The sequence below is a fragment of the Hevea brasiliensis genome, chromosome 12 (assembly GCF_030052815.1).
Source record: "Hevea brasiliensis isolate MT/VB/25A 57/8 chromosome 12, ASM3005281v1, whole genome shotgun sequence".
Taxonomy (NCBI): domain Eukaryota; kingdom Viridiplantae; phylum Streptophyta; class Magnoliopsida; order Malpighiales; family Euphorbiaceae; genus Hevea; species Hevea brasiliensis.
The window spans coordinates 29726281-29751276 of record NC_079504.1 but is presented as its reverse complement, the minus strand read 5'-3'; the positions used below and the strand labels follow the sequence as shown (position 1 = coordinate 29751276).

The following is a 24996-nucleotide window of genomic DNA, read 5'->3' as shown; positions in this document are numbered from 1 at the left end:
TTTTAATTTTCACTTTATTTGCATGAATATATGTAAATATATTATCCTGATGTGCCATATTGCCATTTGTTCTCCTTTCTTTTCACGTTTATGTGTACTAAATTTTTTTTAAAGCTTCTATTTGAATGAATAATTTACAAAAAAAAATTCAATTAAAATATCCATCTTATTAGTACAAAACTTTTTGCTCTCAATTTTTTTTAGCTATATATAATTTTTTTATCAAATCATAAATCTTTCTATTCATATTTTTATATTTGTTATTATTTTTATATATAATTTTATATAACATTATTTAAAAATTTTAATAAATTGAAATTTTATAACAAAGAAGTATATATCATAAATATTTTGGTGAAAACTTAAATTATATAATTTAAGAATATATTGTTATACTTATACATTATATATTAATTTTATTCTTTAATACAACTTTAAATACTTATATATTTAAATAATTAGATGATAATATAAAACTTATTTAAATAGACAAAATTTTAAAGTAAATGAGCATTAATATTTGGTATTATGATATTTTATTATCTTTTAATGCAGAAATCAAAATTTATTTTATATAAAGTCCAAATGATTTTTATGAATAGTATTTTTAATTTTTATAAATTTATAAATTAAAATATTTTATTGATAAAAAATAATTTATTTGAAAATAGGACTAATAAATAAAAAAATTTTAAGAAATTTTTTAATTTTATTTAAATTTTAATTTTATAAATTTTATCAAGATTATAAAATTAGTGTTAGTTTTATTCTGTCTAATTAAATTAGTCAAAATTCAAATGATATTCTAATAATTTTGTTATTTTTTCAATAAAATTATTTTTTAAATTTATTATAGCTGAAAATAATTAAAAATATAAAAATATTTTATTTTGAAATTAAAATAGTTAAAAAAATTTATATATATAAATTTTAAATTTGGTTAAAAATATATTTTTGTCTGTATCAATAATTTTTTTTTTCTAAAAATAGCTATAAATTTATAATTAATAAAGTAGTTGTTATATTTGAATTAAATTAAAAATTTAAATTCTCTGAATGCCTAGTTAAAGCTTATTCATTCCAAATATTTTTTTTCAACAAAGTTATAAATCTGTAACAAATAAAATAGTTATTAATGAATAGGATTATAATTTCATATCTATTTATATAAATGTAAATTTTTTATTTAATTAAATAGTTAATATTTGAATAATAGTTTTATAATTATGTTAATTAAAAAGTTAATTTATACTAGTAATTTTATAATTATGTTAAGATGTTTTTGTTTATCCTATTATTCTTCCCTCCTTCCTACACATATAAAATTAAAATAAATTTTATTTTTTATATTATAAATTTGTAAATATTTAGAACAATTAATAAAATAAAATAGTAAAAGTCATATTTAGTGTTTAAGGTTTTTATTAATTTTATTATAATAAATTAAAATTTTTTTAATAAATTAATAGGGCTAAGATTATAGAATTATTATATTAAAAATTATAATCAGATTTTTATATAAGTAGAATTATTATTACATTAATATTAAAATTTTAATTTATACTTAAAATTAAAATTATTTATAAATTTAATAATAAATATATTTTACTAAAAATTATTAATAACAAATTAATATGATATTGTCATTGTTAAAATTACAAAGCAAAGTAAATTATGTTACTAAAAATTACGAACCACGATATAATATGAATTGGTAATAATTTATAAATATAAATTTACATATACATCATGATAAATATATTTTATCGGTATTTTTGTAAATAACAAAAAGAGTTTTTTTCAAACCTAATATTGCCCTTTACATGCACAGACTGACTTAATGGAATTCACTAATTGACAAAAAGACTGCAAAGCTGAAGTCAAGTCAATAAATTAAAGAAGGGTTGCTTTAGAAAAGTCGTGCCTCTATTTTCTTCCATCCTTGACTGCAATTCCTCTATTTTCTTTTCTACCAAACAAAACCGAGCTTGTCAAATATGGCTTCTACTTCATCTTTAGCCATCTCCTGTAAAACTACCTATGATGTTTTCCTTAGCTTTAGGGAATTGAAACTCATCACAATTTTACTAGTCATCTTTGTGCTGCCCTTTGCCGGAAAAATATTACAACATTCATAGACGATGTTCTTGAAAGAGGAGAAGGGATCTCGCCAGCCCTCATGAAAGCGATTGAAGAATCCAAGATTTCTGTAGTAATTTTCTCAGAAAATTATGCATCCTCTCGGTGGTGCCTAGATGAACTAGTGAAGATAATTGAATGACAGAAAAAAAAAGGGCGAAAGGTTTTACCCATTTTCTACCGTGTAAATCCTTCCGATGTTAGAAAACAGACTGGGAAATTTGGAGAAGCATTTGGGAAAGTCAAAGAAAATTCAAAGCACAGCTTAGACGTTGTGGAGAAGTGGCGCACTGCTTTGATGGAAGCAGGCAATCTATCTGGATGGGTTTCCAGCGACTCCAGGTAATTGTTTTCAGTATTGGACTTAACTGGCTGGCTGGCTGGCTGCTTGAACTGTTTAAATTGGGAACTAGACCGGGCAACTGGTTTGGTCTAATTCAATTTATTTATTTTAATTATCAATAGAAAAATAAAAATTTTCAAAATTGAAATTATTTTTGACCAGTTTTTTTTTTTTAATTAATCTAATTGCTTAAATCTTTCAAATCGGTGAAATGGTTAGTAGATGGATTCAATTGTCAATCTGATTTTAAAAACATTGCAACATGTAATTCTTCATAACCAGTATGACTTTGATTAATTATTTGCAATACATCTCATTTCTACAAAAATTTTGAAGGGTGTAATAGTAATTTTACAAAAAAAAATTATTGTTGCCCATTAAATTTTGATGAGCACTGGACTCCTTACAATTTTAAAATTTTTTAGAAGTGTAGTAATTTTTAAAAATTTAGTATTTTTTTTTTATTATTATTTAACAATTTTGGTGGAGCAATGGACCAATATTTAAAAATTTTTAGTAATTTATTAGTAATTAAAAAAAAAAAGAAACTCTAAATCCTTTGCTTTCTTATTAAAAGAATGATATGAAACATAAATGTTTTTGCTAAAAAATTCTCAAATATCATTATCTTTTGGTATCTTCTTCAACATTAATTAATTTTATCATTTTACTTTTCTAATAAATATAATTAATATTTCATGCTTTAAAATTTAAATTATTAGACAATATTATTAGATCTTTTATCATCTTTTTTATCAATTTGAATAACTTTAGTAGCTTTTTATTCATAATTCATTACTATTATTAGAATCTTTCATTACTAAAATTTCAACATACCCATAAAATAAATTAGATAATTTTTTTTTTTAATTTTAAGCTATTAATATATTTTAAATTCAAAATTTTATAATATTAAACATGTATTATATTTTTAAATTAATAACAATTTCAATTAATTGGACACCCCATTTAATAAAAAAAAATAACCCTCCTACTTTGAATTCCCACCCTCCGTCACTGGCAACAATTAAACTATGGAGAAAATCATCTTATCTAAACCTAATTAATATTTTTAAAATCCGAATCTATTCTAAACTTGATTAAAATGTATTATCAACTACTCGAACTTATCATAAATCCGATTATTATTATCCAAAAAATACTTGAACCTATTTTATTTTATATATTTTAAATAATAATTTACATAAAAATTTATTTTTATTAATAAATTATATTTTAAAAATTTAATAATTTTATAAAATATTTAAATTCTATTTTATTGAAAATAAAAATATAAAATCAATCTCTACTTTTTTAAGGTTTAATTTCGTTTCTACCGTCTAAATTAATCATTAACTTTTTGTAATTATATCCCCTAGTGAGAACTTAATTAACAAATGAAGGACTCCACAACTGCATACTTAATGGTGATAGAACAATATATGGTGCATAATTAATTAACTATAGATTATAGTTACTTGAGTTTAAGATCTTATAATTAAAATCTCAAATTATAGAGGACTCTACAACTGCCACAAAAGATATACAATGGAGACATCAGATTTATGAACCCACCTTCTCTTTCTAGTATCCAGTGAAATTATTTCTATTTTTTTTTAATTTTATACTACAAAAGTTGTCTCCATGAGAGAAAATCTAAATATTTCTTAATTAATGAGGCGATTGGTTCTTTCGCGTAAGCCCCTCTGATGTTGATGGGATTTCAACTGTTTTTAGCTCTGCACCTGTATAATATAAAAACTAATTATGGAACCTTTAAACTTTCCAGCCAAGAACTTAAAATGCCAAAATGATAATAAAAAACTTCACTCAATTTCTGGAAAGGACTTGATAATTAAAACCTTAATTTCTGGGAAGTATTTGATAATAAAAACCTTACTTTAAAAATATTTGTTAATACATTTATTTCCTCTACTTTTGTATTTGTATGAAATGATACATGACCTGTAGTTTTAATCTATACTCATGCATATATTAAAATTATATATCAAGTTGTTAAAATTGTATATGTTCTTTCTCTATTCTTTTATTTATTATCATGGACTTGTTACATTGTCTGTTCATCTTATTGTTTTAGGCCTGAATCCCAACTATGTGAAGAAGTCGCTGATCACATTCTGAAGAAATTGTATCCCATCTCGTTTACTGCTTCTACTGGCTTAGTTGGGATTGATTCACATGTTGATAAAATTATGTCATTGTTATGTATTGAGCCAACAAGCATTCGGGTAATAGGAATTTGGGGAATGGGTGGTATTGGAAAGACCACCATAGCTGAAATTCTATTTAGTCGAATATGTAATCAATTTGATTGCTTTTGCTTTCTTCGCAATGTTAGGGAAAAATCAGAAAAATATGGGCTAGTTGATTTAAGAAAAAGCTTTTTTTCGGAACTCTTGGGGATTGAAATTAGAAATCTAGATATGCTCAGTGTGGTACCCCCTTCCATTAAGGATTCACTTAATCGGAAGAAAGTTCTTGCTGTTCTTGATGATGTTAATGATCCAGAACAACTAGAAGCTTTAGCTGTAAATGATGATGATTGTTTTGGGCTGGGAAGTAGAATCATTTTAATAAGCAGAGACAAACAAGTCCTTAGCAGTGCTGAAAAGATATATGAGGTTAAGGGATTGGATTTTAGCGATGCTCTTCAGCTGTTAAGTATGAAAGCCTTCAAACAAAACCATCCTCCGGTGGAATATAGAGAGTTGTCCAAAAGGGTAGAAAATTATTGTAAAGGTGTTCCACTAGCTCTCAAGGTTTTGGGTTCCTATTTGTGCGGAAGGACCTCTAAAGAATGGGAAAGTGCATTGAATAAACTGAAGGTATCTCCTGACTACAACATTCTGAAAGTCTTAAAAGTAAGTTATAATGCTTTAGATCGAATGGAAAAAAGCATATTTCTAGATATTGCATGTTTCTTCAAAGGATATGACAAAAGCTGGGTAGAAGATATATTAGACGATTGGGCAATAATTCGTCTAGTGGATCACTGTCTCATAACTATTGTGCATGGCAAGCTAGAGATGCACGATTTGATAGTGGAAATGGGTCAAGATATTGCTCGGCGGAAGGGTAACCGATTATGGATTTCTACAGATATCTGTCAAATGTTGGCCACAATTGATAATAAGGTAAGTAAGAGAATTAATTCTATAAAAACTTTATAATATCATTTATTAGATTTTTTTTATCTAAACCTGATTTACTATGAATTTAAGATACTAGATATATAATGAGATTCACTTATTAAATACCTGGATCCCACGTATTTGTATCTTGGATTCATAATAGATTAGGTCTAGATAAGAATTTCTCTCATTTAAAGGAAAAATTACTGAGTCTTGATGTATAAAATTCCTATGCCTTTGAATTGTTAATTGTTAGGCAAAGAAAGTAGTTGAAGGCCTATTTTTGGACATCTCTACAATTGGAAGGGTATATTTGAATCCTGCCGTGTTCTCAAGAATGCACAACTTGAGATTGCTCAAATTTTACTGGAGTTCCTGGTTAAAGAAGGAAGGTACTGGCTCCATATTTGAATCTAGCGGATCAGATTGTCTAAAAAGTCTTCCTAACAAGTTGAGATTTGATGCACATATTTTGCATAGTCATTTAGGTCTAATTTCACAATCATTTTATTTGGTTATTAGTCATTTTTAGCTAATTTCATTAGTTATTTAGTTAGTTTTCCATAATTGTCAACTTTGGATTAATTTGTAATTTTTGCTTTGTTTTGTAGGAAAAATGGTGTTTTTGAAGGACTAAAGAGAATTTTGCCATTGAGGAGTGTCTTCTACAGCAAAAAGATGCCAAAAGCAAGTTTTCAAGCTAAAATATGCATAGACCAAACTGTGCATAACTTGCCGCATAAGCTATGCAGTTCTGCATAAGGAGAAAGAACACTGTTCCAGAACCAGCCGAAACGTGCATAAGGAGACTGCATAGCTTATGCACATTCTCACCTCCCTTATGCAGATTCACGAAATTGTGCATAACCTATGCACCAAGTCATGCAGCTTCGCATAAGTGACCCAGAACCAGCCAGCGCATAAGGGACGCATAACTTATGCGATCCACTTATCTGATCCATAAAGAGTTCATTAATGAGCTGGCAGAAGATTCCCTTAATGTATTCCTCCTAGAACATACTATTTTAGGGCTCCATGTCAGAAAAATGCTATATATAGTCCCATTTTCTCATTTTAGAAAAAGGGGGGCAAGGAGCAAAGAAAGAAAGGAGGAGGCTAAGCAGAATTTGAGGAGTCATTTTCACCTTCCACACCATTTTTAACCAAGATTTGCAGATTTCTTCCTTCCTTTACATTTTTCCACATTTCTAGTGTTTAATTTCTTACTTCTTAGCTTAGATTAAAGCTTTATTTCCATTTAAACTCATCATAGCTTGTAAGCATTATGGATAGTGAGTAGTTTACTTTTGATTCTGGAGTAAGGGTTGTAATATTTGAGATATTTTGTGGATTTTGATTGGGTAATCCATATTTTGTGGTCTTAATGAGTTTTATTCATTTCTTGTATGCTTAATGACATGCTTAATGTAGGATCCCATTGAGTAATGTTCTTAATCCATGGTTGAAGCACCGAAAGGAGAAGGCCTTGTGATAGATAATCAGGAAATTGGACTTAATTAACTTAGACCTAGAAATAGGCTAAGGATTAAGAGGATTCACAGATTAATTAAGGAACTTAATGGGTCTTAATTAATTCTAACTCCACGAAAGTAGGATTAGTTTGATTAAGGCACTCTTTGTCTCACTCGAAAGGGAATTCAAAGGATTTAAGAATTAATCTCCTTAAAACTCATAAGTTTCATAAGATTGGACAACCAATTTAAAATCCCAAAATAGCTCGAATATGAATTCCAGAAATCCGTAATCATCTTTTTACCATTGTTAATTTCTAATCGAATTTAATCATTTGCCAATTTAAATATTGCCATATCTGAACTTGCTTATTTCTATTTGATGCAATTTTAGTTTAATTAATACATTTTTGAATAGAATATTAATTTTGCACATTTAGATTTCATACTCCATTACCCATTAATTCATCATTTTAATCTCATAAATACTTCAATTTAGTCAACTTTTATATCGAAAATTCAATCATTAACACAACTCCTCGTGGGATCGATATTTTTCTATACTACTTGTATGACCCGTGCACTTGCGGTTGGGACGCATCAAGTTTTTGGCGCCCGTTAGGGAGTTGTTTGTTTAAGATTGAATTCTTGATTATTTTAGTTGTTTTTAGTTTTATCTTTTCTATCTTTTCATTTTGTGTTTGTTTGTTCTTTTTCAGGTACTTTAATCTTTTATGAGAAGAGCTAGAAGCTCAAGTGACACAACCTTACTGTTTAATCCTGAAATTGAGAAATTTTGTAAGGCCAACAAGAAAGAAACCAGAAGAAGGAAGGAAGCTTCGAGAGAAACTGAATTAGAAGCAGATATGGCTGATGAAAGAATTAGAATTGGTGTTGGTAATGCTGGAAATGGTCAAAACAATGAAAATGAAGCCCAAGGGGAAGAAGTTGTTAATGCAAACGTGCCTAGGGGGAGTATGATGGATCATGCTTTTCCTCGTTTTGATGACTTGAGAGAGAGCATAGCAAGACCAAGGATTGATGCGAACAGTTGATGCGTCCCAACCGCAAGTGCACGGGTCGTACAAGTAGTATAGAAAAATATCGATCCCACGAGGAGTTGTGTTAATGATTGAATTTTTGATATAAAAGTTGACTAAATTGAAGTATTTATGAAATTAAAATAATGAATTAATGGGTAATGGAGTATGAAATCTAAATGTGCAAATTTAATATTCTATTCAACAATGTATTAATTAAACTAAGATTTGCATCAAATTGAAATAAGCAAGTTCAAATATGGCAATATTTAAAATGGCAAATGATTAAATTCGATTAGAAATTAACAATGGTAAAAAGGCGATTCCGGAGTTCGGGATTTCATATTCAAGCTATTTTGGGATTTTCCCTAGCTAGCCCAATCCATGAAATTTATGGGTTTAAAGGAGATTAATTCTAAAATCCTTTGAAAACTCTTTCGAGTGAGACAAAGAGTGCCTTAATTAACTTAATCCTACTTTCGTGGAGTTAAAATTAACCAAGACCCATTAGGTTCTTTAATCAATCTATTAAAACCCTCTTAACCCTTAGTCTATTTCTAGATCTAAGTTAATTAAGTCCAATTTCTTGATTAACTATCACTTGGTTTTCTCCTTTGGTTGCTTCAACCAAGGATTAAGAACATAACTTAATGGGGCCCTTCATTAAGCATGTGAATAAGCACACAAGAAATGGATTAAACCTCATAAATTCATTAAATTGGGACTAACCCAGTTCAAATCCACAAAAATAACTAAAATATTACATCCCTTACTCCAGAATCAAAAGTAAACTACTCACTATCCATAATGCTTACAAGATATGATGAGTTTAAATGGAAATAAAGCTTTAATCTAAGCTAAGAAGTAAGAAATTAAACACTAGAAATGTAGAAAAATGTAAAGGAAGGAAGAAATCTGCAAATCTTGGTTAAAAATGGTGTGGAAGGTGAAAATGACTCCTCAAATTCTGCCTCTCTTCTCCTCTTCTTCTTTTCTCCTTGCCTCCCCTCTAAAATGAGAAAATGGGACTATTTATAGCATTTTTCTGACATGGAGCCCTAAAATGGTATGTTCTAGGAGGAATTATTTGAGGGAATCTCCTGCCAGCTCATTAATGAACTCTTCATGGGATCGCATAAGTGGATCGCATAAGTTATGCGATCCCTTATGCGATTTTAGCTGGTTACAGGCCACTTATGCAAAATTGCATGACTTGGTGCATAGGTTATAATGCACAATTCCGTGAAGGTGCATAAGGGAGGCGGGAATGTGCATAAGCTATGTTGTCTCCTTATGCACACTTCGGCTGGTTCTGGAACAGTGATCTTTCTCCTTATGCAAATCTGCATAGCTTATGCGGCAAGTTATGCACAATTTGGTCAATGCATATTTCAGCTTGAAAACTTGTTTTTGACATCTTTGGCTGTAGAAGACACTCCTCAATGGCAAAATTCTCTTCAGTCCTTCAAAAACACCATTTTTCCTACAAAACAAAGTAAAAATTACAAATTAATCCAAAATCGACAATTATGAAAAACTAACTAATTAACTAATGAAATTAGCTAAAAATGACTAATAATCAAATAAAATGGCTATGAAATTAACCTCAATGATTATGCAAAATGTATGCATCAACAGTTACAAAATGGATTTTGGAGTTCTTCAAATGATCCAAAACTCTCAATTTGGAGGACATCCTTCTGAAAATCCACACACACACCTGAAGAAGTTTGCTATGATTTGCGACATGCAAAAACAACCTGGAGTGTCTGATGATGCAGCAAGATTGAAGCTATTCCCATTCTCTTTGAAAGATAGAGCATTGGATTGGCTTGATTCTTTACCTCACAACTCCATTACAAATTGGGAGCAACTAACTGATGTATTTCTTGCACAATATTTTCCACCTGGAAAAACTCAAGAGCTGAGGAATCAAATGACAGCTTTCAGACCAAGAGAAGATGAAACTCTCTATGAATCATGGATGAGATGGAAGGAATTAGAGAGATTATGCCCACATCATGCCATTCCAAAATGGATGATAAATCAGAATTTCTACACAAATGTCACTCCTGCAATCAGAGGAATTATTGATGCTCAAACATGAGGAGAATTTATTATAAAGCATGAAGATGAAGCTTATGAGTTATTAGAGAAAATTGCAAAGAATACTCATCTTTGGAGTAGTCCAAGAGGACCAGCTCCAACTCAGAAAAGGCAAGTCTTTGGAATGTATGATCTTGATCCATTCAACATGATTAATGCAAAGTTTGATGCACGTACATAGGTCCTTTCTAAGAAGCTGGAAGATTTGAGTTTGTTGGTTAGTTCAACATCATCACCGGAAGTTCACAACAAGTGGCTTATGCAGGAAACTACCGGTGTGGAGTAGATTATGGAGAACAAGCAAGATATGTTGGTAATTATGGAAACAAGCAAATGGGAAATCCTTATTCTCAAACTTACAATCCAAATTGGAGGAATCATCCCAACTTTTCATGGGGCAATCAGCAAAATCAAGTTCAAAATCAGAATTTTCAACCACAACAATGAGTCAAGTACCATATCGCAAAATAGGCAACCATTGCCCAATTTTCAGTGAGAAAAATATGAACCCTCCACCAAAAGCAGCAAGAACGAAATTCCACCACTGAAGCTTTATTGTAAATCAGATTCTTGCCAACCAAAATAAGCATGATGAGGAGATGAGAGAGGTGAAAGCAAGGCTGGAACAAATGCAAACACACAACAGAATCTTTGGAAAACCAGTTGCACAACAAGCATCTTCCTCAAGTGCCAAATCTTTTGGAAAGCTTCCAAGTCAACGAGAAAATCCAAGAGAGCATTGTCAAGCTATTACTTTAAGAAGTGGTAAAGTTATAAATGATGAGAAGAGTGAAAGCAGTGAGAAGAGAGAAAATGAAAAAGGAACGATGAGAGTGAAAAACAAGAAAGTGCGAGAAAAATGTAAGGAGAAATTTGAAGAAAAGAAGAGAAATATATACCTCCACAGGCCCTACAAGCCACAACTTCCCTTTCCACAAAGATTTCACAAAGCCAAGCTTGATAAGCAATTTGGGAAGTTCTTAGAGGTTTTGAAGAAGATTTACATAAATGTGCCTTTTGTTGATGCTCTTTCACAAATGCCCTCTTATGCAAAATTCTTGAAAGAAATTCTCTCAAACAAGAGAAAACTTGAAGATGATGAAAGCTGTAGCTTTGTGAAGAATGTAGTGCTATCCTCCAAAGGAAACTTCCTCCAAAGCTTAAGGATCCAGGAGTTTTTCAATTCCATGCCACATTGGAGAGTCTTGTTCTACAAAAGCTCTATGTGATTTAGGGGCAGTGTTAGCCTTATGCCCCTTTCTATCTATGAGAAGCTCAACATGGGAGATCTAAAGCCAACCCACATTTCTCTTGATTGGTCCAGAACAATCAAGTATCTGAAGGGATTTTGGAGAATGTGCCCTGAAGGTTGGAAAGTTCTATATACTGTTGACTTTGTCATCTTGGACATGGAGGAAGATTCCAATATTCCAATTATATTGGGAGACCCTTTCTAGCTACAAATAGAGCATTGATTGATGTGAAAGGAGAAAAGCTTACTCTTAGGGTTGGTGAAGAGCATTTAATTTTCAATATTAATAACTCTATGAAGAAGCATCATTCTGAAGCTGATACTTGCTTGAGAGTTGATATTATTGATAAGCTGGTTGAAGAACACTTCAGGAAGAAATATCCAGAAGATCCACTTGAAAATTGTTTGGTTCATGGAGGAGGCATAGACTATGACAACCCTCATGAAGCTGCATATACTCAACACTTAGAGGGAAGTCCACCATTCATTTCTGCTCCAGTTTTTCAACTCATACAAAAGGAAAAAGCAGAATTTAAGCAATCATCATTCAAGGAAGAAGATGCACCTAAGGTAGAACTTAAGCAACTTCCTTCTCACTGTGTATGAATTTCTTGGCACTAATAACACTTATCCAGTAATTGTAAATGCAAACTTGAGTACTTTAGAAGCTGATAAGTTGTTAAGAGTGTTGAGAAAATTTAGGAAAGTTTTGGGATACACCATAGATGACATTAAGGGAATAAGCCCACACTTTTGCATGCATAGAATCAGTTTGGAAGAAAATTGTAAACCATCTATTGAACATCAAAGGAGGTTAAACCCAAATATGAAAGAAGTTGTTAAAAAGGAAATTTTGAAGTTGCTTGATGCAGGGATCATATATCCCATCTCAGACAGTACTTGGGTGAGCCCAGTACATGTTGTCCCAAAAAGGGTGGAATGACGGTGGTCAAAAATGAAAATAATGAATTAATTCCCACTAGACGGTGACTAGTTGGCGAATGTGCATAGATTACAGAAAATTAAATGTTGCCACTAGAAAAGATCATTTTCCACTTCCCTTCATTGATCAAATGTTGGAAAGACTAGCTAGGCATTCTTACTTTTGCTATTTAGATGGATATTCAGGTTTTTTTCAAATCCCTATCCATCCAAATGATCAAGAGAAAACCACTTTTACTTGTCCATATGGAACCTTTGCTTATAGAAGGATGCCATTTGGGTTGTGTAATGCACCAGCCACTTTTCAGAGGTGCATGATGGCAATCTTCTCGATTTCATTGAAGACATAATGGAGGTTTTTATGGACGATTTTTACATTTATGGATCTTCTTTTGATATATGCTTGGCTAACCTTTCTAAAATTTTTCAGCGATGTGCAGATACTGACCTTGTGTTAAACTGGGAAAAGTGTCATTTCATGGTTCAGGAAGGGATAGTGCTTGGACATTTGGTGTCTAACAGAGGAATAGAGGTTGATAAAGCCAAAGTTGAAGTGATAGAGAAGATGGCTCCTCCTACCAATGTCAAGGGAATTCGAAGTTTCCTAGGACATGCCGGGTTCTCTGAGACACTTTATTAAGGATTTTTCTAAAATAGCTAAACCTTTGTCTAATTTGTTAAGTAATGACACACCATTTGAATTTGACCAAGAGTGTTTGGATGCCTTTTGCAGGTTGAAGCAAGCTCTCATCACTGCACCAATCATGCAACCACCTGATTGGAGCCTACCTTTTGAAATTATGTGTGATGCTAGCAACTATGCAATTGGGGCTGTTCTTGGTCAAAGAAAGGACAAAAAGGCTTATGCTATTTATTATGCTAGTAGAACACTGGATGAGGCTCAAACAAATTATGCAACAACTGAAAAGGAATTTTTGGCAATTGTCTTTGCATTGGAAAAGTTCAGACCTTACATTATTGACTCAAAGGTAGTTATATTTTCAGATCATGCAGCCATCAGGTATTTGCTCCGTAAAAAGGAGGCCAAACCGAGGCTCATTAGGTGGATTCTGATGCTACAAGAGTTTGATTTGGAGATTAGAGATAAGAAGGAGCTGAAAATGTAGTTCTTGATAATCTTAGTAGTTTTAAATTTGTTGGTTAAGAATTTGATGAAATCCCTATTGATGAGTTTTTCTTAGATGACCAACTTTTCTCTCTTGTTGCTAAACTACCTTGGTATGCAGACTTTGTGAATTATCTATCTTGTGGAGTTTTACCTCTAGGTATGACATGGCAACAAAAGAAAAAGTTCTTGCATGAGGTGAAGTTTTATAGATGGGATGACCCTTTACTCTTTAGGAGATGTTGTGATGGTCTAATTAGAAGATGTATTCCTGAAGAGGAAATCCAGAGTATTTTGCATCATTGTCATGCTTCTGATTATGGAGGACATTTTGGCATCTCTAAGACAGCTAGTAAAATTTTGCAAGCTGGTTTCTTTTGGCCAAATCTTTTTAAGGATGTGAGGAAATTTGTGTTGGATTGTGATAAATGTCAAAGGAGTGGAAATTTGTCAAAAAGAGATCAAATGCCCCTGAATAATATTCTTGAAGTGGAATTATTTGATGTTTGGGGAATAGATTTTATGGGGCCATTCCCTCCTTCATATGGTAATAGATACATCTTAGTTGGGGTTGACTATGTGTCAAAGTGGGTGGAAGCTATTGCAACTCCAACTAATGATGCTAGAGTGGTAGTAAAATTTTTGAAAAAATTTGTCTTGAGCGATTTGGAGCTCTAGGGCTATAATTAGTGATGGGGTTCCCATTTTTGTAATAAGCAATTTGAGAGCTTAATGAGGAAGTATGGTGTAGTGCACAAGATAGCTACTCCATACCATCCTCAAACTTCAGGACAAGTTGAAATTTCTAACAGAGAGCTCAAGCATATTTTGGAGAAAACAGTGAACAATTCTAGGAAAGATTGGTCTATCAAACTAGATGATGCTTTATGGGCATATAGGATGCCTACAAAACCCCTATAGGAACTACTCCTTTAGGTTGGTGTATGGTAAGTCTTGTCATTTACAATGGAGCTAGAACATAGAGCATATTGGGCCATTCAAACCTTGAATTTTGATCTTAAGCAAGCTGGTGAGAAAAGGTTGTTACAACTTAATGAGCTTGAGGAATTGAGGATGGATGCTTATGAAAGTGCCCGTATTTATAAAGAAAGAACTAAAGTTTGGCATGATAAGCATCTGAGGAAAAAGGAATTCAAAGAAGGTGATTCAGTTTTGTTGTTCAACTCAAGATTGAAATTGTTCCCTGGAAAACTCAAGTCAAGGTGGACTGGTCCATATAGAGTTTCTAAGGTTTTCCCTTATGGAGCAATAGAAATTTGGAGTGAAAAATCTGGGAATTTTAAGGTCAATGGGCATAGATTGAAACATTACATAACTGGAGACCCAATACTAGGAGCAAGCTATTACAAGCTCTCCAATCCCTCACCTCTTTTCAGTAAAATTCATGAAGAGTCCAGCTAAGGACTATAAATTAGCTCTCTTGGGAGGCATCCCAAGTCCTTTTATTTTGCTTTTGTTGATTTACTTTCATTTTCATTAATTTTGTTTTTATCTTAAATCTCCCCAAATTCAATTTTTGACATTGTTAAATTTTGTCTCTTGTAGATGTAATTCATCAAGAAAGAAATTTGGTGGCTGGGAAAGTAATTCTTAACTTGAAAAAATTTTGTCCTTCAAAAGAATGATAAGTTTTCTTTGCATAACTTTGTCAGAGCTGATCACAGTTTATGCAGAGGAATGTACATTCTGCAAAGCAAAATGGCTTATGTTTTTGATGAAATGGATGTATTTAAATGGAGGAAGGTTGGTGAATCTGAAAGTCCAATCGTTATTGCAAAGGAAAACTAAGTACATTCTGCAGAGCGAGAAAAATAGAATCTATGACAAATCACTTGTGTTTTTGGTGAGGTTGGGTGAATAATTTTCTAATATTTGTGCTTCAAATGATATTATGGTGGTAAGTGAGTCATTTTTGCAGTTTCGAGCTCCTTTGGGGTTGTAGGATTCAAGGTAGAAATGTTGCATTTTTCTTGGCAAATCTTGGAGACTTCATTTCATCATGTGTGGTTAGATGCAACTTCATACAGATTTTTTTTATGGAGTTTTATGTACTGAATGTTGATTTGCAGAATTTGAGTCAAAATGGCATAGCTCTCAAAGGTCTTTTACGTAAAATCCATTTTTACATGCTTGTGTGATGCACTTTTGATGAACTTTGAATATATTGATGTGTTTTTGATGAAAATTTCTCATGGTATGTGTTTCCTAGAATTATATTTCATCATTCTCGGGTATTTTTCACACTTGCAATTCATGTTCTATTGCATTCTTGATTTTGTTGAATTGCGCATAAGCAACTGCATAGCTTATGCAATCCTGCATAACCAAAATTCTTGCCATTTTTCACCTTTATTGCAAGTGCATAAGGAGAGTGCATAGCTTATGCAACTCTGCATAACCTCATTTTGTCAAATTTCATATCTGTTAAAACTTGCATAAGGTGAGTGCATGACTTATGCACTTCTGCATAACCAAAAATCCAAAACTCCAATTCTGCCGAAGGGTGCATAAGCAGAGTGCATAACCTATGCACTTCTGCATGACCAGAAACCCAGAAAAATCATTCTTGCCGAGGGGTGCATAAGGAAGGTGCATAAGTTATGCACTTCCGCATAACCAAGAACTCCAAAAATACAACCTTGCCGAGACCTGCATAAGCAATGTGCATAACCTATGCACATCTGCATAACCAGAAATCAGAAAATCCCAAAAGTTGCCGAGACTTGCATAAGCAATGTGCATAGCCTATGCACTTCTGCATAACCAAAATTCTGAATTTCAAACCTGCCGCAGAGTGCATAAGCAGAGTGCATAGCTTATGCACATCTGCATGACCCAATTTTCTGAAAAAACCATTTTTGCCGAGAGATGCATAAGGGGAGTGCATAACTTATGCACTCCCGCATGACTTCGCTCTTCACCATTTCAGGGTCACCGAAACATGCATAAGGACAGTGCATAACCTATGCACTTGTGCATAAGCATTTCTCTGAAATTTAAATCCTTTTGAAACATGTACAAAAGAGTGCACAGGTTATGCATAAATCATTTTCCCCTTATGCAGTCTCCTACAACCCGATTCAAATTCATTTTCAGCAAAGAACATTCCCACCATCTCCACTTCCCGACTCTTGAACCCCACGACCGCCCTTCAACCTTCATTCTTTCCGGCATTCCCGCCGTCTCTCTCCCATCTTCTCCACCAGCGCTCTCATCACGAAAACCCTAAATCCCCCTACATTTCCATTTCCCCCTATCTCTTCTCCAATCGACCATGGATTCCCCTCCACATTCCCGCCCCGCCTCTCCTCTCGAAGTCTCTCCATTGTCTTCGATACACCCCCCCTCCAATCCTACACCACAAACGACACCCCCACCACCTCCACCAACCACATACAGACGCAAAATCCGATCCAAATCCGTGCGACCCATGTCCTCTGCTCCTCCTCTGTCCAAACGCAAAGAACCACCCACCCCATTTTCGGAACCACCTCCTAAAAAGCCAAAAGCTCCAGCCTCTACACCTTCTTCCAGCAAAAAGCCAATTTCAGCAACCCCATTTGTATCAAAGCTACCCTGGCCTCTCCCTGATACTATTCAAAAAGCTGCTTTCAAAAGACTCAAAGATAGAAGGGTACAACCTACTAGGTATATATCTGCTGATGCTCTACAATCTTTGGGTTTATTTGACAATGTAGTTGCATTTCTTGACGGTATGGGTTGGACAGAATTTGTGTATAAGCAAGAGGTAGTTTATCCGATTCTAGTCTTGGAGTTTATTTCTTCATTCTCTGCTACCCTCAACTTGCATGATGTAGACCATAAGCCAATTATGACATTTAGATGCTTGGGGCAAAATAGAGAACTATCATTAGACCAATTTCATGGCATTTTTGGTTTTGCAATTGATGGGTTCTTTAGAGTACCACACACTGCAATTATGACATTCTCTGTATATATTTCAATACTTTTACTGCTGGTTGTACATTTCCCCTTGCCAATTCCCATGCAGCAGCTTTTGTATACACTGCACAGCTATGAATTTCCTCATGCAGAACTTTTGCATAGCCTGTGCAACTCTTTCTGCTATCAGAATCGCATGTGTTGTATTCCCTTTATGCGAATGTCCTGCATAGCCTATGCAACCTATATTGCCACTTATGTAGAACCGCACGGCTTATGCACCCTACTTATGCACATGTTCTGGACAGCTCTTAACTCTGCACAACCTGTGCAGCTTCTTATGCATCCCTTTATCTTGAATTCTCATACCAGGTAACTCTTTCTTTTTGCTCTTAATTTTTACAATTCCTGGTCAATATTATTTGCTTTGAGTTTTGGTTATCTGCTGCTTGAGACATTGAGGACAATGTCCAATTTTGAGTTTGGGGGTGCACATTTTGATTTTTAGCTTTATTTTTCACATTTTGAGTATAGGAGCATCTCATTCTATTCCATTTACATATATTGTAAATATTTTACATATACATCCCTACACACACACATTACACATTTACATACACATTATACATCACATTGCACACAAACATACAAATAGACTTCCTCCATTTAGTTCATGCATTACTCATTTTAGGAATCATGCACCATGCATTAAAATCTTTTGCCAAATCCCTTGAGTATTGAAAATGTGCCTATGAGAGTGATTTGACTCACCTTTTAGTTGGGTTTGTGGATTGAAAGTTTCCTAAAAGGTGCAAGGTTTTGAAGTGTCTATCCCTTGCCTATATCTTCTTAGCCAAAAAGCCACCCAACTAGTCATTTGGAGATGGGAGTGTTTAGAGGGAATTATTGGATATAAGGTAGTCAAATGATGTCTCACCAATCCTAGAACAAATTTTCTAAACCTTTCAAGGCGAAATACCAGCTTGTACTTGAAGAGAGAGATGATTAGGCATTCTTTGATTTAAAACCTTCTCATTTTAAACCTTTGGCCCTTTTTCCCAATTAAAATTTACCCTTGCAAACCCCTTTGAGCCTTTTTATCCCTAATTTTTCTTGAAATCCTTATTACTACCTAGCCAATGAACCAAACACTCCAACCCTTTTCATGAGAATAATTATTCATAATACTAGGTACATAAAAAAAAAAAAAATATATATATATATATATATATATATATATATATATATATATATATATATAATAAAAGGGAGAAGAAATGCTTGTCATCTTGTAAAAGTGCTAGTATATGTACTTTTCATTATTGTCATTCAAATTGAAAGAAATCCACCCAAAGTATTAAAAGAAATGAGTTTGGGGGTGGCATTTTTAGGGACAATCATCAAAAGAAAATGCAAAATACAAGTCTAAAGTATCAAAATGTCCCTCCATTTTATGTGTCTTGTAAAATATGCTAGCACTTGACAATCCTCATTATGTATTTCTCTCTCCTATATATATATATATAAAAAGAAAAGAGAAAAAGATATAATAAAGTGTACCTTATGTTTCAAAATTGCAACATATTCTCATGCTTTGATTACTTTTTACCCATTTTTCTTCTTAGCCTCTTTTTGAATCCCATGGCCCCATTACATCCCTAAAAAGACCCTTGATCTCTTGATAGTACTTGCTACATTAGTGGAGATAGGAGTAGGAAATTTGCCTATGGGATTGGAAAACTATTCATCTATTCATTCAATTCCATCATTCCATATAGAGACACTTTGACTATTGATTGTTCTAGAATTCCTTTTGAGCATGACCCTCTCTTTTGATTGGTTGGTTTGGGGATTTTGAATGATAATTAACTTGATGGCTAAGCAGTGAAAGCTTGGATAAGCATTAAATTCTTTGCATTTTGAAAAATGGGTATATGGATTGCTGGTATGGCTGAAGGTGTGTTAAGTTACTTCAATTGGTAATTTTCATAGCTCTTTGGATAAGGCACCCCTAAAAACTTTGCACCACATTTTAAAGTTTGCTTAAGGACAAGCAAAAGCTTGAGTTTGGGGGTATTTGATGCATACATTTTGCATAATCATTTAGGTCTAATTTTATAACTCTTTTTATTTGATTATTAGTCATTTTTAGCTAATTTCATTAGTTAATTAGTTAGTTTTTCATAGTTGTCAATTTTGCATTAATTTGTAATTTTTACTTTGTTTTTGTAGGAAAAATGGTGTTTTTGAAGGACTAAAGAGAATTTTGCCATTGAGGAGTGTCTTCTACAGCCAAAAGATGTCAAAAACAAGTTTTCAAGCTGAAATATGCATTGACCAAACTGTGCATAACTTGCCGCATAAGCTATGCAGATCTGCATAAGGAGAAAGATCACTGTTCCAGAACCAGCCGAAATGTGCATAAGGAGACTGCATAGCTTATGCACATTCTCGCCTCCCTTATGCACCTTCACGGAATTGTGCATAACCTATGCACCAAGTCATGCAGTTTCGCATAAGTGACTCAGAACCAGCTAGAATCGCATAAGGGATTGCATAACTTATGCGATCCACTTATGCATCCATAAAGAGTTCATTAATGAGTGGCAGAGATTCCCTCTAATAATTCCTCCTAGAACATACCATTTTAGGGCTCCATGTCAGAAAAATGCTATAAATAGTCTCATTATCCCATTTTTAAAGAGAGACAAGGAGCAAAGAAGAAAAGGAGAAGAGAGGCAGAATTTGAGGAGTCACTTTCACCTTCCACACCATTTTCAACCAAGATTTGCAGATTTCTTTCTTCCCTTATATTTTTCTATACTTCTAGTGTTTAATTTCTTATTTCTTAGCTTTGATTAAAGCTCTATTTCCATTTAAACTCAATATATCTTGTAAGCATTATGGATAGTGAGTAGTTTACTTTTGATTCTGAAGTAAGGGTTGTAATATTTGAGATATTTTGTGGATTTTGATTGGGTAATCCATATTTTGTGGTCTTAATGAGTTTTATTCATTTCTTGTGTGCTTAATGACATGCTTAGTGTAGGATCCCATTAAGTAATGTTCTTAATCCATGGTTGAAGCACCGAAAGGAGAAGGCCTTGTGATAGATAATCAAGAAATTGGACTTAATTAACTTAGACCTAGAAATAGGCTAAGGATTAAGAGGATTCACAGATTAATTAAAGAACTTAATGGGTCTTAATTAATTCTAAGTCCACGAAAGTAGGATTAGATTGATTAAGGCACTCTTTGTCTCACTCGAAAGGGAATTCAAAGGATTTAAGAATTAATCTCCTTAAAACCATTTAGTTTCACAAGATTGGATAACCAATTTAAAATTCCAAAATAACTCAAATATGAAACCCCGAACTCCGGAATCGCCTTTTTACCATTGTTAATTTCTAATCGAATTTAATCATTTGCCATTTTGAATATTGCCATATTTGAACTTGCTTATTTCAATTTGATGCAATTTTAGTTTAATTAATACATTGTTGAATAGAATATTAATTTTGCACATTTAGATTGCATACTCCATTACCCATTAATTCATTATTTTAATTTCATAAATACTTCGATTTAGTCAACTTTTATATCAAAAATTCAATCATTAACACAACTCCTCGTGGGATCGATATTTTTCTATACTACTTGTACGACCCGTGCACTTGCGGTTGGGACGCATCAATATTCTTAACAACTTAAGAATAATATTTCTAACAAAATATCAATGGACCTTTTCTATTACACATAAATATATTATGTAAACAGAAAAGTGGAAATACCTTTTATTAATAAAAATATGTACAAGATACATACTAAATGATATGCTCTAGGGCATACTACTAACATATTACAAACCAATCTCAGAGTTTTTGTGCTGGCAGATCCAAGACCTCCCAAATAATAGACCCAGCACTTAGATTTATCCATAGGCTTATTGCTAGCACTATCTTGGGCCGAGGGACTAGTTACAGTCTTTGTTGGAAAATCTGACTTGTTCATGCTATGGTGTGCTTTTCACAAAGTCAAAGTATCTCCTGGTTACTTCTTCTGTGAGCATGTGTTACATATTGCTACCAAATCTGTAGGTGATATAGTCATGGGTGGGCTCATAACTGTTATAGCTAAGCATTTTGGTTTTGATCCGGAAGAGCATCCTCGACCAGCCCTTTCAGACACTCTATATTTTGATGCTACTCACCTATCCAAAACTGGATTCAGTTTGCCACCATCTGACATTGCACAACCAGTAGCAGATACAGGAACCACTGCACAACCAGAGGCACAATCTGTACCACCAGTCCAACAGCATTCTACTGAACCTGCACCACCCACTCAGTCTGCACAGGATACCCCAGCAGAATCTGCACAGCTAACACCATCTGCAACTGGACCCTCTTCATCCACAGCACCTCCTCCCTTCAACACTAAAGCCTTATTCTCCTATCTTGAGAGGCTTAGTGATGATGTATATTTTGTGGATAGGAAGCTTGAAACTGGTCTTGATACCCTCAAGGATCGTCATGATTAACTCTTTGATTTTGTTATGGAAACCAGAATAAATAGAAAGAGTTAAAAGAGATGATAAAGCAGCTCATGGCTTTTCTGGGAATGCCACCTCCACCTCCATCACCTCCTACAGAACCACCCCTTTGGCAGCAGCCAGCTCCATCCAGTCCTTTAGCAGCACCTTTGGACAAGGGCAAAACCATAGAATTAGATTAGTTTTTATTTTGCTTTTGTTCAACTTCTAGGAGTTTTTCTTTTTGGATGTGCTGAAACAATTTTAGTTTGTCTTGAATTCTGTTTTCTCGAAGTTCTATTGGATGGCTATTCCATTAGTTTTTCATTGATTCTCATTGCCTTTACTGCCCTTTTGTGCATACTTGTCAATACACTGTATATATTTACATACCTCTACTGGTGTTTGCACATTTTTCCTTGCTATATCATTATGCAGCAGCTTTTGAATATACTGCACAGGCTGTAAAACTCCTTATGCAAATGTTCTGCATAGCCTGTGCAGTCCCTTATGCAACTCATGCCATACTGCACAGCTTATGCACTCTCCTTATGCATCTATTCTGTACAGCATTTTATTCTGTATAACCTGTGCAGCTTTCTTATGCATCACCATCATCTCTTGAATTCACATCTGCTCTATACCAGGTAACTCTTTCTTTTTGCTCTTAAATTTAACTATTCCTGGTTATTCCTCTTTGCTTTGAGTTTTGATGATGCACTGCTTGAGACATTGAGGACAATGTCCAATTTTGAGTTTAGGGGTGTGCATTTTGATTTTTGCTACATTTTTTACATTTTTAGTATAGGAACATCTCATCCCACTCCATTTACATATATATTGTAAATATTTTACATATATATCCATACATACATATACATAACACATTTACACACACATTATACATCACTTAGAAATTGTACACATTGCATACAAATAGATTTCCTCCATTTAGTTAATGCATTGCTCATTTTTAGGAATCATGCATCATGAAATAAAATCTTTTGCCAAATCCCTTGAGTATTGAAAAGTTGCCTATGAGAGTGATTTGACTTACCTTTAGTTGGGTTTATGGATTGAAAGTTTCCTAAGAGGTGCAAAGTTTTGAAGTGTTTATCCCTTGCCTATATCTTCTTAGCCAAAAAGCCACCCAACTAGTCCTTTAGAGATTGGAGTGTTTAGAGGGAGTTATTGGATATAAGGTAGTCAAATGATGTCTCACCAATCCTAGAACAAATTTTCTAATCCTTTCAAGGTGAAATACCAGCTTATACTTGAAAAGAGAAATGATTAGGCATTCTTTGATTTAAACCTTCTCATTTTAAACCTTTGGCCCTTTTCCTAATTAAAATTGACCCTTGCAAACCCCTTTGAGCCTTTTTATTTCTAATTTTTCTTGAAACCCTTATTACTACCTAGCCAATGAACCAAACACTCTAACCCTTTTCATGAGGATAATTGAATATTAGGTACACTTTATACTCTGATATTAAATAATAATAATAATAATAATAATAATAATAATAATAATAATAATAAAAAGAAAAAGAAAAAGGGAGAAGAAATGCTTGTCATCTTGTAAAAGTGCTAGTATATGTTCTTTTCACTATTGTCATTCAAATTGAAAGAGATCCACCCAAAGTAATTAAAGGAAATGAGTTTGGGGGTGGCATTTTTAGGGACAATCATCAAGAGAAAATGCAAGATACAAGTTTAAAGTATCAAAGTGTCCCTCCATTTTTATGTGTTTTGTAAAATATGCTAGCACTTGATAATTCTCATTATGTATTTCTCTCCTCTATATATATATATATATAAAAAAAAAGAAAGAAAAAGAAAAAAAAATAAAATAAGAAGTGTACCTTATGTTCAAGATTGAAAATATTCTCGTGCTTTGAATCATTTTTCCCCTTTTTCTTCTTAGCCTCATTTTGAATCCCATGGCCCTATTACATCCCTAAAAAGACCTTTGATCTCTTGATAGTACTTGCTACATTAGTGGAGATAGGAGTAGGGAATTTGCCTATGGGATTGGAAAATTATCCATCCATTCATTCATTCAATTCCATCATTCTATATAGAGACACTTTGACTATTGATTGTCCTAGAATTCCTTTTGAGCATGACTCTCTCTTTTTATTGGTTGGTTTGAGAATTTTGGATGATATTTGACTTGATGGCTAAGCGGTGAAAGTTTGGATAAGCATTAAATTCTTCGCATTTTTGAAGGATGGGTATATGGATTGTTGGTATGGCTAAAGGTATGTTAAGTTACTTTAATAGGTGATTTTCATAGCTCTTTAGACAAGGCACCCCTAAAAATTGCATTATATTTTAAAGTTTGTTTGAGGACAAGCAAAAGCTTGAATTTGGGGGTATTTGATACATGCATTTTGCATAGTCATTTAGGTTTAATTTCATAGTCATTTTATTTGATTATTAGTCACTTTTAGCTAATTTCATTAGTTATTTAGATAGTTTTTCATAATTGCCAATTTTTAGATTAATTTATAATTTTACTTTGTTTTGTAGGTAAAATAGTGTTTTTGAGGGACTAAAAAGAAATTTTGCCATTGAGGAGTGATTTCTACAGCCAAAGATGTCAAAAAACAAGTTTCAAAGTTGAAGTATGCATTGGCCAAATTGCGCATAACTTGCCGCATAAGTTGTGCAGTTCTGCATAAGGAGAAGAAACAATGTCCCAAACCTGCCAAAATATGCATAAGTTGCCGCATAACTTATACAGATTCCTGCCTTGCTTATGCGACCTCATGGAAAACTGCATAACTTATGCAGTCTTGCATCCTGCTCATGCGACTCGCACAGAGCCAGAACCGCTAAAAGCGCATAAGGGATTGCATAATTTATGCGATCCACTTATGCAATTCCATAAAGTCTTCATAATGAGTGCGTAAGATTCTCTCAGAAAAACACACTTCAAACACACTATTTTAGGGCTCCTTTTCAGA

The 24996-nt window shown here is 33.1% G+C and overlaps 2 protein-coding genes and 1 non-coding gene across 3 annotated transcripts in view; 2 read left to right on the top strand and 1 right to left on the bottom strand.

The window, feature by feature from the left end:
• The window catches only part of LOC110659161 (disease resistance protein RPV1), a 94310-nt gene that overhangs the window by 13834 nt on the left and 55480 nt on the right, over nt 1-24996 (top strand).
• On the top strand, nt 1998-24878 carry LOC110638583 (disease resistance protein RUN1-like). Its single transcript, XM_058130635.1, has 8 exons — nt 1998-2028; nt 2139-2212; nt 2285-2481; nt 4581-5637; nt 5891-6108; nt 21727-21913; nt 22624-22674; nt 24774-24878. Exons 1-8 carry the CDS (start codon nt 1998-2000, stop codon nt 24876-24878), a joined length of 1920 nt encoding a protein of 639 aa, XP_057986618.1.
• LOC131171528 (small nucleolar RNA R71) lies at nt 10068-10174 on the bottom strand. Its single transcript, XR_009142188.1, has one exon. It is a non-coding gene; the product is annotated as a small nucleolar RNA R71 (small nucleolar RNA).

What these genes read in the sequence shown, in the direction of transcription:
- LOC110638583 (XM_058130635.1), top strand. Translation starts at nt 1,998, where the DNA reads ATGGCTTCTACTTCATCTTTAGCCATCTCCT. An exon ending in TTCATCTTTAGCCATCTCCT is followed by an intron (nt 2,029 to 2,138) that starts GTAAAACTACCT and finishes CAACATTCATAG; the next exon opens with ACGATGTTCTTGAAAGAGGA. An exon ending in AAGAATCCAAGATTTCTGTA is followed by an intron (nt 2,213 to 2,284) that starts GTAATTTTCTCA and finishes ATTGAATGACAG; the next exon opens with AAAAAAAAAGGGCGAAAGGT.